General features: G+C 39.3%; 1 protein-coding gene across 3 annotated transcripts; it reads right to left on the bottom strand.

Moving 5' to 3' along the window:
* Positions 1–6627: 6627 nt before the first annotated feature.
* Positions 6628–16802, bottom strand: gfi1b (growth factor independent 1B transcription repressor). Of its 3 annotated transcripts, XM_054757010.1 has the most exons (7): positions 12046–12179; positions 11375–11457; positions 11095–11259; positions 10786–11006; positions 9505–9642; positions 7483–7648; positions 6628–7104 (listed from the first exon to the last, which is right to left on the bottom strand). In XM_054757010.1, the coding sequence occupies exons 2-7, from the start codon at positions 11448–11450 to the stop codon at positions 6926–6928; spliced, it is 945 nt and encodes a 314-aa protein (XP_054612985.1). In that variant the 5' UTR covers positions 11451–11457; positions 12046–12179; the 3' UTR covers positions 6628–6925. The 3 variants fall into 3 exon arrangements, with proteins under 3 accessions (XP_054612985.1, XP_054612986.1, XP_054612984.1); XM_054757011.1 differs by lacking the exons at positions 10786–11006; positions 11095–11259; positions 11375–11457 and adding an exon at positions 16567–16802 and having other exon boundaries at positions 12046–15450; XM_054757009.1 differs by lacking the exons at positions 6628–7104; positions 7483–7648; positions 9505–9642; ... (2 more) ...; positions 11375–11457; positions 12046–12179 and adding exons at positions 12823–15450; positions 16567–16802.
* Between the last annotated feature and the right edge of the window lie 2680 nt (positions 16803–19482).

Here is a 19482-nt window from a genome sequence, read left to right as displayed (position 1 = left end):
CCATATGGATCTGATCCATGTTTGACCACTTCAAATAACGATACAGAGTAGCAATATTAATAATAGTAGAAACCGTATCTGCTTGCACATTTAGTTGTGAGTTTGGCCAGAAAGGAAAACAAGAACGGGCCATCATAAAGTCTTTTATGTTCGGTAACATTGTTCTCCTCCATTTGTGCATATTTTTTGTTTGATTCTTCTGTTTTCATATGTACAGTAGTGACGTCAGTATTGTGTATGGTTCTGGGCTGAGGGATTCAGGTGTTGGGCTATCGGGAGCAGTGCATTTTGCCTGCTAGTTAGAGCCAGACAGGGCAGAAGATGAGTTGCCGAGCAGCATGCGCATACTAAGGTTATGTAACTAGTACCTGTTGTTTCACGCTGCTTAGCAATAACCATGACGTTAACAATATTAGAACACACGTTGACATAAACTTAATTTTCATAGCAATTACCTTTTTGAGTCTCAAAATTTATATTGAGAAAAGTGGATGACCATGTGCCCTGAGATTGGGTGGCGACCAGTCTAGGGTGTACCCAGCTTCTTGCCTAAAGTCAGCCGGGATAGGCTCCAGCATACCCCCGTGACCCTACTAAGGACAAGCGGCATAGAAAATGGATGGATTTAAGTGGCTGACAATGTATGCCAATGTCGACTTTAGAGAGAACTTTTAAGCAGTGATGTGTGGGGAGGTTCGTGGCAGGCGAGGCATTGATTCCGTTTTTTATGTTAATACTTAATACTTCTTAGTCCCATTTATTTATTTTTTATTAACTGAAAGACATTGTGGTCTTACATTTTATTTGTGTATGAAGTAGTGTACATCTTCCCTGTCCTTCTCCAGGAAAAGTTCTGATACGTTTTTGTAAAAGTCTGATGGTGAGCTTGGGTATATAATCTTCCATCTTGCCAGTCAAATTCATTCAGTCATTCAACAGAGCATACAAATGCGCAGAAAAAACAAAAAAAACGGCTGGCTTTTCATCTCTACTGGGTGGCAGTGACAAGCACCTAGCAGCTCACGCACACCCATGCCGAGCCTCCGTGTATAACATTTGTCTGAACTTTATTGTCCAAGAGCAAGATTAGTAATGTCACACTTACATTAAAAACATTACACAGGCTGTAGAAAGTCATGGTGTATAATAAATGTTTCTGCAACACTATATTATTTGTGACATGCTGACAAACAGAAACTGTGCCATGATCCAACTCAGTACACCCACTGAGTGCACTCAGATGGTAGGCAAAAAAATTCAGCAATTTTTACTTAAGAAAATACGATTGGAATAATACAGAAAGTACATTTATAATGCAGTTTGATGGACAAATATTAATATTTATTTTATGTTATTATTATTATTTTTATTTTTCATCAGGACTGGTGACATGACATGACATGAGATTCTGCCTCACCTGCCTCCTCTGACCTAATAACACCGATTTTTAGAAGAAGAGCTGATCAAATAAGCAGGTTCCACTGTCTCTATATTTATTTATAAATGTATGAATGTAAATGAATGTTTGGTTGTGGTCAGAGAGGCCGTAGCCACGTAGTTTGGCAGCCACGTTTCCATCAGTCTACCGTAGGCCAGGGCCTTATAAACAGCCATTATCTGGAATACACTAGGTGAGTGACTATGGGTGCTGTATGCTTAGTATTACTCTATGATTTAACACTGCATCAATAATCAGTGATGTTCATGATCGTGAATAGATATTTGTCTGTATTCCTGCATTGCTCTGCCATGTTGAACATCTTAATATCTATGCAAACCTAGAACAGGCAAGCAGAGGCAATGTTCATCTTCTCCAGCTTCGTCACTCTTGTAATGACACCGCAGGAGTGGCCTTTAGCCACATCGTTGCCATGTCACGCTTATCTGCGGACACGCCACTAAATAGTGACACTGGCAGTCAAACAGTATCACATCTCCACACTGTGTGACAGCAGCAGACGTGATCATAACAGCGACTTCCTTTTGTCAAGTCACACAGCGGAAATCTGCAGACAGCCTGTATCATTACACAGACGAATACAAACAAGAAAAAAAGTAAAAGTAACATCCTAAACAGCCATTAATACATTTGTGGGATTTTCCCGTTCTGCCTTCCATGAATGTGCCATGCACCACTGCCTCTGGCACATGAAGCCATTCCGCCATGATCTGTTGCACAATACCGGCTGCGGTTCATTTGCATAGACAACTTTTGCAAGACAAATTAGCATCTCTTGGGCTGATGTGTCTTATGTGGGGGGTGTGGAGACACCACAACAGTTAGATTGAACACACTAAATGTGCGAGATACATACTTTTGTCCACTGCCCTTTGGACTAAACACATTTGATTGATTTGATCTTGTTTCTGGTCATTTGTTTCTTGTTGCAGAAACACCTAAGAACACAACTTTATACTTTCAAAAACATTTTCTTTACTACCTGCTGCAAGGGAACCTTTTACTGGCAGCTGCAGTCAGAAGCAAATTTTTCAAAGTATATTTGCGACTTTTGCAACACCTGGGGCGATATGCAAATGTACAATGGGTGGATATTTACCGTAACACCTTCAACAAGGCCCTATTTTATCACTTTTGCTGCCTCGATTAGAAGAATATTACATATCTTTTTATGCATAACGCTTTTCAAGCACCGATAACGGATAGTTTCTAGTGCACACACTTTTTTTACCTTTTTTCTCCCGTTTTTCCTGAGGCAAGCCACAAGTCAAGCCCTCCCTTATTCACAACCTGTGTCCTGTTTGTTGGGTCCCACCCAGAATGATCCTCCTCCTCCTTTCCTTTCTGTTGAGTACATGTGTTGGATTTTGATTAGCGCTGTTCTCCCCACCCACCCCCACCCTCTCAAACCAGGTCACGCCTGCAGCCATGCAGCCTTGTAACTGTTACACTGACACAGGGGGCCTTGTTTCCTCTGTGATATCCACAGGTTTTGCATAAAGACCTCAGATTTGTTTGCCAGACAGCGGCCTCCATATCTGCTCTGTTCCTTGTGCAGACACTGATTTCTGCTGAATTATACACTTCTCATAGAGTATTTTACAATATTCTATTGTCTACATAGGCCTTGGAGTCAATTCTTGTCAAATCAGATTTATGGAGCTGCATGGGTATCATAACATTGCAGTCAAAGCCAGTGACCCCTCCTCCAAAAAGTAAGCGATTATGCCTTTACCTGACCAAGTTGCTGGAAGTGGCTCAACTGTGTCACCAATGTTGCATATGAAAAATTGGAAGAGAAAAACCATACATTAAAGCAGGGTTGTTGAAAGTTTTGTTTTCCACTTTATTAGGAATTCAGTTTATTGTTGTAAAAAAAAATACAAATTGGATTTTGAGAATATGCTGAAGGCCTTAAAAAACGACCTGCAGGCCACACTTTGTACAGCATTAAAGGAAAACTGCATTTTTTTTTAAAATTTTGCCCATCATCCACAATCCTTATATGAAACATGAGCGCATATTTCTTTCCCTTTTCTGTGCGTTCTAATAAGAGAAAAAGAGTCAGTATGAGCCAGCTAATATTGCACGCCATGGGAAGAACCAGTTTAGACTATTTTGAAGCACTCTAAAAAAACCTCTAACAACGTTTTATCGTTTTATATACATGCTGTGTAATAATTCTAGTATCTTGACGTATACAGATGATTTAAAACATTAACTAAACTTGTTTCCCCAGCGCATTGATTTGACATAGCCCATAGGAGCTAACTTCCGTCAACAACAGCAGCACAGAAACAGCGACGACACTTTCAATGTCCGCTCTCATTGGGATGGCAGTGTCTTCCAGAACAAGACTTAAAAATGCTGAGAGTAAACGAGCATCTTGTTGAGTCTTCGTTGTGAAATTGAGAGCCAGTAGTATCCACTCTTCCGTCTGTCCCATTGCAGGGGCCTGAGGCGTTGTGACTGACACTGAGATGAGCGAGGCGTCGTGTTACTCTGCCAGATGAATATAGTTTTTCGTGTTAGCTGCTACAATAACAATATCGCTGTAGCTTGGTTAATATACAAGCTTTGCGTCAAAATAGGAACCCCCCCATGACGTGCATTGTTAGCTGGATCATACTAACTGGTTTTCTCTCGTAAGAAACGCACAGGTAACGGAAAGAAATACTGTATATGTTCATGTTTCACATAAGGATTGTGAATGATGGGCAAAATCCCCCAAAAAGTGCATTTTTCCTTTAAAGTAAATATAGCAAAATATCAGCGGTCGGTCATGTTCATCGCTGTGATCTTGCTATGATGCTTCATCCTGTTTCTCAGATGAAAGAAACTCAGGTGATGATCAGATTTGCCTGCAGCATCTTGATGTGACAACTGGTTTGGTGTTTGAGGAAGGAGGTAAGTTTTTCTTCCAGTCTGTTTGTTAAAGTAAATCCAACAAGCTGACTGGGTGTGGTGACGGTTGACTAAGCAATCAATCCCTTTTCCAGAGCCTATTAGTTAATCCCGGTATCCCATTCACTTCAGTGCACTCTTAAGACACAAGCAGCTACAGTGGACACATGCATGTGTGTGTGTGTGCGTGTGTGTATGTGACTAAACTTTATTTTGTCCTCTGAGAGTTTGTGTAATTCTGATTTCCAGCTGTGATTAGTTTTCAGCATTGCACAAAGAGAACTATCAATCTACTCCATGCTTTGCTGGGCCTTTACTGCAGCAGCCCCTTCAGTCGATGCTTGTTTGTGGTTTGCATTTTTGTCTTTAGTGAGTCAAAATCATGCTTTATCCTGGGCTGGCCAAATGTTTTCCAGTTTGATACACTTTGTGCATTAAAAATGCAAAATCCAATCCAATACACAACAATATATGCTAGGCTGTCTGAACAAAACATCCATGTCTTAGCTTTGCAAATTAGTGTAATATCTAATAATATATCTCATTAATAATGATGTAATTATATTTTTAGCATTGTCAGGGCATTGTATCTGGAATAGAAATATCGGAATTAATCCATCCATTTTCTATACCACTTATCCTCATTAGGGTCAAGGTTGTGCTGCAGCCTATCCCAGTTGACTTTAGGTGAGAGGCAGAAGACACCCCGGACTGATCACCAGTCAATCACTGAGCACATTTGACATGTTTTTCCGAACCTGCAGAGATCTTGACAAGGACTTCTAGCTTCTAAGCAGATGAGAAAAGTGTGTGAATAAACCGTGTGTGAATAAACCGTGATTAAGTTAATTATGTAGTGATGTCTAAAAATTGTGTGCTGTCCAATCATCACAACTGTTATCACTAACGTATAATTCCGCAAGTGCAAGGTTTTGTTTTTCAGGAACTTAAAATTGTCCAGTTTTCTTTTGACGTGTTTTTATGATGTGGCGGGGATAGAACACTGCAAAAAAAATAAGCACATTTTGAGTGTACCTCAACTCTATGTCAGGTTTTTAGTCAGCAAGTTCGGATGAGGTGTCATGTATACAAATAAGTATTAACACCCAATGACAATTTAGAGTCAGCTAAACAGCATGACTTAGCATGAAGGATGTCCGATATTGGCTTTTATTGTCGATATTGCCCAACTCTCAATTTCCAATTTCGATATCAACCGATACCGATGGCGATATATGTAAAATCACATAGCTTTTTCTTGTTGTAAAGTAACAATACTCTTAAATGAGTACAGTTTTGTACTCTGAGTAGATAATTAGTGTGTTACATATTTTATATAAAAATTAATTTGTGTTTTTTGTGCCTTGGTTTTTTTGGAAAAATGTAATTAATTTTTTGTTAAAGGGGCATTGTTTAAAATACACAAATTTCCAGATTATGCAAATTATATTATATCAATAAAGTTTTTATCTTAGCCATCTGAGAAGATCAAATACATTGTTTTTGGTCCCTAACTGTTTCCCAAGTATATTAGTGCGTGTGTGAATGCATCAACGAAGTAACTTATATTTCTTTGTAGAAAGGCGCTTTATGAAAGTAAGTACATTTATTTGTATTCACTTACAGCGCAGCAATATGGCGGCGACGTTGACGTAAGGCTCAGCGCTCGATGCAGCGCCTACGCATATGGTTTTGACAGCAGCACTTGTTGTTTCCCTGCGTGCTTTGCTATACCGTTGTTGTAAATGGCTGGTAAGTTACATGTTTCGAGCTCACAAAGTTGTTGATTATTCAGCATTATTCACTGGCAGTGTTGTTATCTACCTATTACGTTGCTGTGTGATGATTTTTTTAGCTCTTACTTTAAAGACAAAGTGATTAAGAATAGTATGTTGAATGGTAACCCACCCCGAACCCATAGTCACCCGATATTATTGGACATCTCTACTTAGCATGCATGTTTTTGGAATGTGGGAGGAAGGTGGAGTATTTTTTTGTACTATCTCAAATTAAATCTGTACGTACATTTAATTTACCAAATTTATTATGGTGGTGAAATTATTGCTGTTGTCCAAATGCTTCTGGACTTTTTTACTGTGCCATAGCATGGATGGTGTACAGTATATCTTGTTCCAGAGTGAAAGACAGCACAACCAGGATGAGGTGTATTGACAAAGTTCATCACGTCATTTTACTAGACTAACAGCTTGCATGTATTTTACCCTGCAGGGAATAGAGAGAGGACAACCACAGCTTCAGTTCGTTCTTTATTTTCATAAACAGCATGTAATAACTCATAAAGACCATCCATCATGTTACATCCACACATATTTTAAATACAATGGCAAAGAAGTCATATATGGGTATGATTCCTGGACAACAAAAAGCCAAAAAGACAGTAGTACCCTCACATTTGTAAACACTTGAAAGCAGGTAACTTCCAATATATTAACTCAATACATTTTCATTTACTGTGCATGTTTCAAAAAGTACATCAGAAACTTTCTCAATGTTATTATTCAAAATAAAATAAAGCGGACACGTGTGTCATTTGTCGACGCCTCACTTCATGCCGTGCTGGCTCTCGTGGTGCCTGCGAAGGTCTACCTTGCGCTGGAACCCTTTGGAGCAAATGTCACATCCAAATGGCTTGAAGCCTGTGTGTTTCCTACTGTGGGTGATCAGGTTGGAGCTCTGACTGAACGCTTTGCCACACACTTGGCACTTGTGGGGTTTCTCACCTGCAAAAAAAACAACAAAAAAAAACGGTGAAAAATCGACTCATGAAATCTTGGATTATTTGTGTAAGGGAGCAGCTTTATACAAATCACTCTGCTTCTGGAAAATCAGGTTTGTCACTACGCTACAAGACGGGAGCAGCAGACTCCAACATCATGAAGATTTTGTCGTTTTTAGTCATATTTCACTTGAACTGAACCACAACCATGCCTGGCAGCTTCTTGTACTGAGCTCTGTGTGAAACAGGAAACTTTGATATGCAAATTCTTCCTCCCCGCTTTATCAGTAGCGATATCACTCTTTCCAAGCACTATAATACCTAACAGACATCAGACACGTTTTATTCATAACATCATACAAATATGGCCGCCCAACCATACCGGTGTGAATGTACGTGTGTTTCTTCATGTCAGACTTCTGGTGAAACCTCTTGCCGCAGAACTGACAGGGGTAAGGCCTCGTGTCGGAATGGATGAGGAGGTGCGTGGAGAGCGTGGAGGAGCGCTTAAAGGACTTCCCACACATCTTGCACTCAAAACTTTTCTCCTGGACAAATAAGAAGTCGTCAGTGAAAAGCAAGCAGGTTTCACCTAAGAGTCAGTCTGATGACTTGATCGTTATTAGCATGGTGTGAAGGAAATGATCAATGTTTAGGAATGTGATCCTGTTTGGACGCTGCACGTCATGTGGAGTAAAACTATGTAACGGCTTGAGCAAGGACATTGTATTCATATGAGAGAGTTTAAAGAAAAATATGGTTTATATGAATGAAGAAGAATGCTGAGACCCACAGTGTCTGTTATCATCCATCCTTCCATCCATTTTCTATGCCGTTTATCCTCACTAGGGTCGTGGGTATGCTGGAGCCTATCCCATCTGACTTTGGGCGAGAGGTAGGGTATACCCTGGACTGGTCTATCCTGAATTCAGATATTTACTATTATTTAACGAATAGCATGGTGTCTGATATCATCGATGCTGAATTCATTCATTTATTATTCCTTAATGAACACCATTGTGCCTGATATCATTTATTTTGCATTCATTCATTTACTATTATTTCATGAGTACCACAGTGTCTGATATCATTTACCCTGAATTCAGTCATTTACTGTTCTTTAACTTATACCATGGTGTCTGATATCATTTATTTTGAATTCATTCATTTACGATTATTTCATGAGTACCACGGTGTCTGATATCATTTACCCTGAATTCAGTCATTTGCTATTATTTAACGAATATCATGCTGTCTGATATCATTAATCCTGAATTCAGTCATTTATTATTCCTTCATGAACACCGTTGTGTCTGATATCATTTATTTTGAATTCATTCATTTACTATTATTTCATGAGTACCACAGTGTCTGATATCATTTACCCTGAATTCAGTCATTTGCTATTATTTAACAAATATCAATCTGTCTGACATCATTAATCCTGAATTCATTCATTTATTATTCCTTCATGAACACCGTTGTGTCTGATATCATTTATTTTGAATTCATTCATTTACTATTATTTCATGAGTACCACAGGATCTGATATCCTTTAGCCTGAATTCAGTCATTTACTGTTATTTAACTTATACCATGGTGTCTGATATCATTAACCCTGAATGCATTCATTTATTATCATTTAATGAATACCATTGTGTCTAACATCATTTATCTTGAGTTCATTCATTTACTATTAATTGATTTACTCTTATTTAATAAGGCATCTAACAGTACTTACTTTGATTTACAGTGTTCTGTCGGCGTTATCTACTTGATATAACTGTATTTATTGTTCATGTATTCTTTATTGTTTTTAGTATTTTTCTTTGTGTTTAAAATGGGCAAAGTGTACATTTGGAATACAGGACGTGAGCAAATGTCTTGTAATTGATGTGAAACGGAAAGGGGGTAGGATTAAGTACGCTTTGCTTCTTCCTGCTCCTTTTTGGACATGTGGAACTGTGAATTGTACTGTGTGATGTATTCCAATATAACTTCAAAAATAAATGAAACCATTACCATTACCATTGTTATTTAATGAAGGTATTGTTTATAATAGATTTGTACTTGTATTTGTCTACTATACAGTACAATGTTTCTGTTATTTTTGTCCTCTACTTCTTCTGTCATGACTAAAGAAGCTATCAACAAACTCCATTTACCCTATTGTGTTTTTATTTACTTTCCCTATTAGAAAATGGTACTAGGGGAACATGTTAAACACAGGAAGTGATCAGGAATTGCTGAGACTCAAAGAAGTGATAGGATTAGATCAACTCTGCTTCTTCCTATAATCCTTTTCGGACATGTTGAATTGTGCAAGTGTAAACATGTGCTGTTCTTTCATGTAAGTATGAAATGAAATAAACTATGAACATGAAATAAACCTGAACCGTTGTACCTGAGAGTGGACGTTCATATGTTGCTCTAGACTGACGGCATGGCCAAAGGTTTTTCTGCAGATGTTGCAGCCAAAAGGTCTCGTTCCACTGTGGGACCTCCTGACATGAACCTCCAAGCCATGAGGCGTTGAGAACACCTGAAGCACAATTGAAATGTCAACAACTTTTAATGTGCTGTGACACGTTTACATCTAACATCAAAAGCTTAATTATCAATTTACATTGACTAATAACTGTCACTTAGGAAAGAGCACAGAGTGTGAGTGCTAAGGCTGAGTCTCCCTTCAGCCGTGGCTTTGTCCCTTTGCCAATTGTAAATGTGAGAGGCTATTCAATAATATTATGGGTAATAACAGCAATGATAATAATGACATCAACATCATCAACATCAACAATTTTGATAGCCATGCTATCAAAATCATGCATCAAAATTGGATTAAATGAAAATGAAAAATAACTTTTTTTTAAAAGAAAAAAAAACTGTTAATGGTAATATTTACTCAATTTCAAACATGCTTACAAAAGTTACATTGAAGTACATCAAATTTTTACACAAAATTCAACATGTCTGCAAAGGAGTAGTGAAGAAGGAGATCTTATTTTATCCTACCCATTCTCCTTGTCACAGCAATTACTTCACTTCCTGTGTTGTGTACATGCACTAGTGTAACTAAAGAAAATTATATATATATACAGTATATATTTTAAAAAGTGTAATAGTAATGTATTTATAAGGCTTGTAGGGTTGTGCGGATCAATCCAAATAGTGATGGTACTGATACCAAAGGTCGTACAGATATATATACATACCCAATCGTGGAAAATAGACATTTTTTTAGAAAATAAAAGGAAAAAATTATATAATTTTGGTGATATTGTGACGTTGTCTTATATTGTTGTTTTTATATATTGTTAAAGTGTTCACAAAGGGGTTTTTTGCCTAAAATTGTCGTCCTGTGTTGTATTCTGATTATAATCATGATCGATATTTCACAAAATCATGTAACGATCATGAAAAATTTCACGTGAAAAGCATCGGTATCGGGAACACTCAGCCTGAATTTACTTGGTATTGGATTTGATTTGCGGCATCGCCCACCCCTAGTTTGTTGAATACCTTGTTGATTAGCTTTAAAAATTAAAAAGTAGCTTTTGAATTTTTAACACTATAATAACTTATAAAGAGGTCATAAAGTCATGTTTCAGCTTATCAGAATTTGTAAAAGCTTTATCATAGACCCTGTTTTGGGTTCCATATGGGTTGCAACAGACAAACACACCTTGTCACAGGTAATGCAGTGGTAGGTGTTGGAGCTGGGGGAGTAGTGTGTACTGCAGTCCAGAGGCTGCTGGTGCTGTGGGCTGCGGCTGACATGCGTGTTGTACAGACTGGTGGCGTGCTGCAGCACTGTGGGGCTGAAACCCAGCTGATAGGAAGAAGCAACCTGCTCCCAGGAATATGCTGGTTTATAGTAAGGACGGAATTCTCCCATCTTCGGCTCTGAGGAGTTCAGAAAAAAAAAACAGTTTTCCATTTGTAATATAGGTTAAGCCTGCAGGGAAATGCAATGTTTGCACTGCCAGCTCACCTGTTAAATAATAAGGCTGTGAGGGCGCCACAGGGGGTCTGGTGGGCTCCGAGTGCACAGATAAGGGGCATTGAAGCTCTGCCTCTTCTTTTTTTAATGGGCTGGGTTCTGTTTGGGAATGCTGGCCTTCAGACTGAGGCCCGTCTGAAGAGTCAGGTAAGACACCTTCCAATCCAAAACAAATAACAGTGTGATTGGCAGGCTTAAAACCCTTTTTGGGATTAAAAATGAAAAAAATGAGGCGGGTTGGTATAAATTATACATGAAATGCCAAACTCACCTTTGTCATCTTCATACAATCTATGCACATTAAAAGATATGCTTCTTTTGTTTTTCACCAGGAAGGATCGGGGCATGTTGACTCTATAGAAGCACAAATATCATTTTACTCGAGTAAGAGCTTTTTTTTTTACTGAGCAATTTCAATTTCTTTAACACACAACTTATTTTTCTCAATGATTGATATACAGGTGCATGTCAATAACATCATGGAAAAGTTGTTCTCATGTTCACTTCATGTTCAGTTCACCAACCAATTAAACCCAGTAGAAACGGAAGTTTACAATATTTACCTGTTTGACAATTTTATTTACATTTGATCAGATACTGAATGTGGGGTTTTTATTAGCTGTAATCATCAAAATGACGAAAAACTGAAGTAAAGCATTCACGGAGGATTTCATTTTGTGTGGAAGAATTTCACTTTTTGAATTGAACTACTGAACTAAATGAACTTTTCTGAGATACTGACCATATCATTTGTCAAATTTATATTTGAATTTATTTTTTGACTGATGTAAATATTTAGGAAACACAAATATAGCTCAATTCGATGTATAATGTGTATTAGATTAAAATTGTCATTGATAGATATTCACACACAGTGACAATAGTCTAATTAGACATAAAAGTGCTCCTAAAAAGTGAACATTGCGGGTAGCATTGACTCACCGTAAACGCAGCAAGTTTGAAAGAAAAACTATGAACTCCTTGTCCCTTTTCTTTACAGTGCAAGTCGCAAAAAAAATCCTTTCCTTCAAGTCCCAAATGCAAACCAGCGTCGAAGCATCGCACTTGTTGCTCTTTCTTTTCTCCCCTCCCTGATTTCCAATCAGATAATTTCGCAGGAGAATCTGACTGTGGTTTCAACCAATGGAGGGCCAACCTGCAGAGCACATTTGCGTAGAAGCCTCCCGCTTCAACAGTTGCCGTCACCACACAGCTGCAGGGGGAAACATGCAACAGAAAAACTGCTATAAAGTTAGACATATTGAATGCAGATTTGGTTGGGGTTTTTTTTTTCAGTTTCTACTGTTGTTCCGCAAAACAAAAATATTATGAAAACGTCACAAACTCATATTTAATCAAATTTTAATCATCCATTGTTATTTCAATATGTGATTCATAAGATTTTTCCCTCTATGTGTATCAAATTGTTTACGATTGAAGTGGCCAAAACGTCACATGACGATGGAGCACCTCCAAAGATACACACACCAAACCAGTCTGGGTCAATAAATGTGTTATTGACTCTTCCATTGTCTGTTTACTGGTGCGCACTGCACTGTAATGTGCATTTGATCAGCACTGCTGACAGATTTCTTCACATGACTGTGCCTGATAGAAAGGTGTCCAAGGTGTCCACCAAGGGGCACACAATGAAAAATCAAAGGATGCAGGGGGCCACTTTCATACTTGATGTATGTTTTTTCTTTTTAAAAAAACGTTATTTTTTAAAAATAAAAACACACACATATATACAGGTGCATCCCTCCCTCCATCTATTTATCTATATATCTATATACATCTATATATATATCTATATATCTTTCTATGCCGCTTATTGTTATTAGGGTCGCGGGGGTATGCTGGAGATTATCCCAGCTGACTTTGGGCGAGAGGCGGACTGGATATACAGGTGCATTTCAATAAATTTGAATTTTTCAGTACTGCAGCCCAGTTAAAAAAAATGAAACTCTTATATACACTATTAATATTTCAAATGTGTACTTCTTACGACTAATAAAAAAAGGCCAAAATGTTAATTATTATAAACTACTGGTTCGCGCTCTAATCCGCAAATGAACTGTTAAAGCTTCCCAAGCCTTTAATTGCTCCTACTCTGTATTGAACTCCTGAAATCAAATAACCTTTGCGCAATATTCTAATTTATTTTAATAGCCTGAACTAATACAAGGACAGGATTGATATGCAAAATTGATGTGGCCTTCAACACAAAAAATGAGATGGTCATGATTATCGTGATTAACCTGTCACATTTATTCAAGAATGAAATACTTGCAACAACACGTAGACATTTGCATAAGCGGCTTTAAGATGGTCTTAAGTGTAAGTGCGCCATCTTGTGGACAAAATGTATGGGGCTTCAGGAGTCTTAATTATGGAGGACCAGAATTTCGTGCTTCACCCCGATTATGCATCCTTGACGTTACGCGGCTGCCACCTTGCGGCGGTACTGATGAAATATGCTCCACGTGAGGAAGACATAAGGAAAGACAGAAGTGAGCTGCGAACAGGTCATAATCTGTTTTATATTACAAAGAATGTGTGCAAAACAAACTAAACAAAAGCGACTTCTGACAGTTCAAAGCTTACTAGAAAGTCTTATTTGCTTCAGAGTATGGCTGCACGAGGGGTCCCTAACCACTGGGGTGCGGTTTAGTATCGGGCTGTGGGTGTGTCCGACCCAGGCAGCAAAAAATATCCACTCCAAAAGAAAAATCAATACACACAATCCTTTCATTGCTTATAATTTTCAAATTATATGTAAATATATAACCAGTGTAAATAATGTGGTTTATTTTTATTTAATAATAATAATAATAATAATGTGTAAATCTGTGAGAATGTCATTGGGACAGATAGACCAAAGTATAGCTTTTTGGTAAAGTACATAACTTTACTGTTTACCGTTACTATTGTCATATCTGGATCAAAGTTCGGACTACAAGGCTACACAAAATCGTAAAAAAAAACTTTCACTTTTTAATACCGATTCGTTTGCTTTTACAGAATGCCATTTTGCTCCAGGACTAAAGCCTGGGTTATGCTCCTGCCTGGGCTCGCTACCCCCTTTGAACCTTAGCTCAGCTTGACGTGAAACCTCCAAAAAAAATCGTACCTTGCATTGCAGTGATGCAGACATTAAAGGCTGTCACTGGTCAGCTTGTAGTACATTATTTTGATGGAGCTAGCGTTCTCCGGTTTTTGACTTTGTGTATTGTCTTTTTAAGAAAGAACACTGAACGTTTCTTTGGTTAAAACGTGAGCCAACCCTTCTTGACAAGCTTTTTCTCCGGTGTATGTTCTCGTGTGTTATATTGTTAACCTTTCGAGAGAATCTTTTACCACAAACTGAACAACTAAAGGGTTTTTCTCACGTGTGTGTTCTCACGTGTAATACCATTTTTGACTTTTGAGAGAATCTTTTACCACAAACTGAACAACTAAAAGGTTTTTCCCCAGTGTGTGTCCTCATGTGTGATACCATTGTTAGCTTCCGAGCGAAGGCTTTATCACAAACTAAACAACTAAAGGGTTTTTCTCCCGTGTGCGTTCTCATGTGTGATCGAAATGTTGCGTCTTGAGCGAATCTTTTATCACAAACTGAACACCAAAAGGGTTTTTCTCCTGTGTGCGTTCTCATGTGTGTCACCACATTCCCCTTTCGAGAGAAGCGCTCGCCACAAACGGAGCAACAGAAAGGTTTTTCTCCCGTGTGCCTTCTCATGTGCAGTATCATCGCTCCTTTCGTAGAGAATCTTTGACCACAAACTGAACAAATAAAGGGTTTTTCTCCTGTGTGTGTTCGCATGTGCTGAGTCAAATTGCACTTTTGAGTAAATGTTTTAGCACAAACTGTGCAGGTCAAACTTTTATCACCGGTCTTCTTTTGGTCAGTGTGAGTCCTGATATCACCTTCACAGTCTGTATCACTGCTCATAGGTCCTTGGGTGTCGTCCCTTTCTTCAGTGTCGTCACTGTCTGATAGTGGTGCAATCAGATTGTCTGCTTGTGATCCTCCACAGCCGTTTCCATCAGCTTCTGTTGTCATGTGATGTCGTAAGTTGCTGCTTGGAGGCTCCGCCCCTCTGTTCTCCTTACTTGGGCTGTGATGAAGCCGTGAGGACTTAGGTGCTCTGCCTTTACGGTTCTCGGACTTCACAGAGACACCGGTCGGTGGGAACTTAGTGAGGTCAACCTCCTCCAGCCCTAGAAGACACTCTCTCTCCTGAGTGGTCCAGAGTTCCTCCTCTTCCTCTTTACAATGGGGGGCCTCCTGCTTCAAAGTGGAGCTCCCCCCATGCAACTGAGGGTGACTAGTCTGCTGGACATCTGCAGGACACAAGCAATACAAACTTAAATTTAGCTTAAACATGAGCTTTGAGATGTTTCTCATGGAACTCACTACACACTTCACTTGCTGCTTGTATTGCATACAGTCACAAGTTAAAAAAAAAAACAGTCAATAAAATAGAAATGTCACTGTAAAAGTGACACATGACACAATAGATGAAATGTTGTGTATATTGTGCAATTCAATTGAGAAAGTTGGAACTCCAGAGCAGAAACGAGGTCCCGTCACATGACCACCAAGTCATTTACCAGTGGGTAGGTTGGAAAATCAACAGGGCTGCCATCCGTTTGGTTGGCTTTTCGCAAATATAGAACATTTTTATATGACAAATTGCTATCTCTAACCAAAGACACAAATTCCAAAGGAAGAATGTTCAAAACCGGCACAAAAATGATTCCAAAAATAGAACGGCACATGAACCTGAGGTCAGATGTTTGCTACGTTTTGGAACGTAACCAACATTGTAGGTAAAAATGCACCCTCTAAAGTCACAATAAATGGGAAATTGAACAGCCATTGTGCAAGAGGTCCCAATTTTACGAAAATTTAACTCGGCAAGTGTCAGAGGATTATCTTTGAGCATATTTTTTTGCTTCTTCTTTGGCTTTTTGGCAACACTAATTCAAAAAGCAGCTCAGCCCAGATGATCTCCGGGATGACGTCACAGTGCGTGCTAATGAATTTAATGGCCCATAGAAAAACAACATTTGGGGAAGAGGCAGGACACGTTGGAGCGACTATGTCTCTCAACTAGCACGGGGACGCCTAGGGTTACGCCGGGAGGTGCTGGACGAAGTAGCGGGGCTTCTCCACAGTCTGAGCTTGTCTGCTGAGGCTGCTGCTCCCGCCACCCGACCTCGGATAAGCGAAAGAATGTGGATGGATGGATGGATGGATGGATGGATGTACGGATGGATGGAAGGTTGAAAAACAATGAAAGCCAGGACATTTTCATCACTTTCTTAAAAAAAACTAAGACGTCCAGGACAGAGCATGAAAACAGGACATCCCCAGGGAAAATACCATTGCTCACCCTAGCTTATTAGCAAATGAGTATAAATTAAAATTAGAGGCTTAGTGAACATTAAATATACCAGTGTGATTCTTGTAAACATCTTGTAGTTGTTGTCGAAGTCGATCGTTCTCCTCTCTTGTTCTGTAAAGTTCCTCCTCGTACGACACTATCGTTCTTTCAAACTGCGAAAATATCTCCTCAGCTGCCGCCATTAGTCGCTCCTTTACCATCTCTTTCAACATGTTGACGTCGTCTTGTAAACTAACTTAACGTCTCGCTTTGACCCTCGTCCTTTTCAATTATTTGCTGCTAACTTCCGCCTTTTCTTCTTCTGTGGTTTCATGGCGGTTATCTATCCTTGACGTTACGCGGCTGCCATCTTTCGGCGGTATTGAAGTGAGCTGAGGAAAGAGCTGCAGAGAAGTCACACTCAAAATGTTTTTTAATTACAAAGAATATGTGCAATGCAAACTTAACAGTAGTGACTTCTGAAGGTACATGTTGCGTAGACTATCATCCATGTTGTTGTAAGCTCATTAGAAAGTCTTATTTGCTTCAGAATACAGCTACACCAGGGTTCCCTAATCCCACCTGGCCGCAGCTCGGTATTGGACAGTGGGTGTGACTGAACCAGCAAAAGAACACTTCAACAAAGTCAATACAAAGTGTTCTGTGATGCAATTCAAAGCTTTCAACAATGTCAACTATTTCAATTGACATTAATTGCTGATAGCAAAGCAGCTGCACCACTGTGTTTGCCATCAGAAACATACATTTTTCACTTTTAATAACTCCTTAGGTTGAAAAAAAATCCTCACAAAACTTTCAACCACACTAGACACCCTGACCCCTGTTCCCTCAGCACAGTTAAGCAGAAATATTTACATTAGTATATTTTTCGCATGCCGGTACATATGAAACTCTTCCTTCATTATAACAACTGATATACATTTTGGACCTACAGCTTTAGTAAAAAAATTGATCTTTGAAAGTTCTCAAAATCGTTGTAAGATTTCATATTGAGACAGAACGTGCTGACAAATCAAGGTAATCAGCCTTAAACTTATTCAACCATTTTCTTGAAATAAAAACACGAACTCGCATGTAGGCAGAGCTAACAGTGAGGCTGAAATGTCCAAGAGAAAAGTTTATTTTTGAGGCTCATTAACTTGGAGGTTGGAGTTGGGTGCATCACATCGAGTCCCATAAATATCTTTGAAATAACGCAGAGGTTTTGCACCGTTTGGGTGGATACATGAGATTGAAGGCATATGTCACCCCCAAGAGCAGGCAACATGCGCAGGCTAGATTGTCTAGAGCATGGGTGTCAAACTCATGCCATGGAGGGCCGAGACACTGCAGGTTTTCTTTCCAGCCAGTCACTAAAGCAGGTGGCTAAAGTCTATTGATAACAATCCTACAGTCATGGCCAAAAACACTGACAGCCCTGTGCTTCTGTCAGGATGAAAGGGTGCCTCTTCCCAACTGCTGTTTTGAGGTCTCGCCACATGTGTTCCAAGGGATTTGGATCTGGCCGCATTGTTGGCCACTTCAGAGCTATCCAGCACTTTGCCTTAAGCCATTTCTAGGTGATTTTGAAGTGTGCTTTGTGTCATTGTCCTGCTGTAAGACCCATGACCTCTGACAGACCCAGCTTTCTGACAATGGGCCCTATATTGTGCCCCAAAATTCTTTGGTAGTCTTCAGATTTCATGATGCCGTGCACACAGTCAAGGCATCTCGGACCAGAAGCAGCAAAGCCTCCCCAAAACATCAGTGAACCTACTCCAAGTTTGACCGTAGGGACCATGTTCTTTTCTTTGAAGGCGTCATTTTGTTTTTCGGTAAACAGTACAGTTATGTACTATACAAAGCTATACTTTGGTCTGAGTCCAAAGGACATTCTCCCAGAATGTTTTTGGCTTCTCCAGGCTTTTTTATGTGTCTGTGTCAGCAGTGGGGTCCTGCTGGGTCTCCCACCATAGCGTCCCTTTTCATTCAAATGGTGACAGATAATGCGAGCTGACACTGTAGTACCTTGTGTCTGCAGGTGAGCTTGAATTTGTTTGGAAGTGGGTGGAGGTTCTTTATCCACCATTCAAACAGTCCTTTGCTGCAATCTTTCATCAGCTTTTCTCTTCCGTCCATGGGCTGTCAACTTCTTGATGATGTTGAGCACAGATCTCCCAGGGAAGGGTCACTGTGGGCCACATGGCAGTTATGACAGCTATCAGGGTAACTGTGAAATTGTGTACATCTATAATCGTTTCTGGATATGATTTCACAATCGCCCCTGCATTTGATTGCTATGACTTATTTAAGTGCTATTTACCTTTTGCTTTGATATCAGAAGTCAATGTGACAAGCAGATATTCAAGTATACAACTACTGTACACCTGTTGTATTTATTTTAAAAAGGGAGTTGATCAAACAAACAAAAATGCTTGGAATCTTGTATATTGAGTTTAAAAAACTGCAAATGCATGCGGTAGAATTGAGATTTCACTGTATTAAGAAAGATGCAATATTATGTATTATTTAAGGATTGGCGGGGATCTCATTGCAGAACCTGGTGGGAGAACCCAAGAAGAAGCAGACAATGACGGCAATGGTAAAACTACAAGTCATGATCTTGAAGAAGTACATCATTGACGCACATTATCGGCAGACTTTTGCGGGCCAAATAAATCATATTGAAGGTTTGATCTGGACCCTGGGCCTTAAATTTGGCACCAATGCTACTGCCTCTCTGTAAGAATGGGCGGGTATTAATTCAGTTTAATCTCAAAATAGCTGTTTTTATACACACCTAAACTTTAATAAGTTTATTTTACGTTTCTTTGTAATTTTCAATAATCATGACATTCCTTATTGAATGATCACTCAGCTACCTGATCAGGAGAGTGTTTGCGCGTGCGCAGCCAACATGTGGGTCACGCGAAACCGCATTACACAAACTTCAGCCCTCCGCCAATGAGTCGCTGGGACAAACAAT

This window comes from Dunckerocampus dactyliophorus, chromosome 17, assembly GCF_027744805.1.
Source record: "Dunckerocampus dactyliophorus isolate RoL2022-P2 chromosome 17, RoL_Ddac_1.1, whole genome shotgun sequence".
NCBI classification, from domain to species: Eukaryota; Metazoa; Chordata; class Actinopteri; order Syngnathiformes; family Syngnathidae; genus Dunckerocampus; species Dunckerocampus dactyliophorus.
Note: the sequence above shows the minus strand (reverse complement) of the source record. Positions and strands in the feature narration are given on the sequence as shown.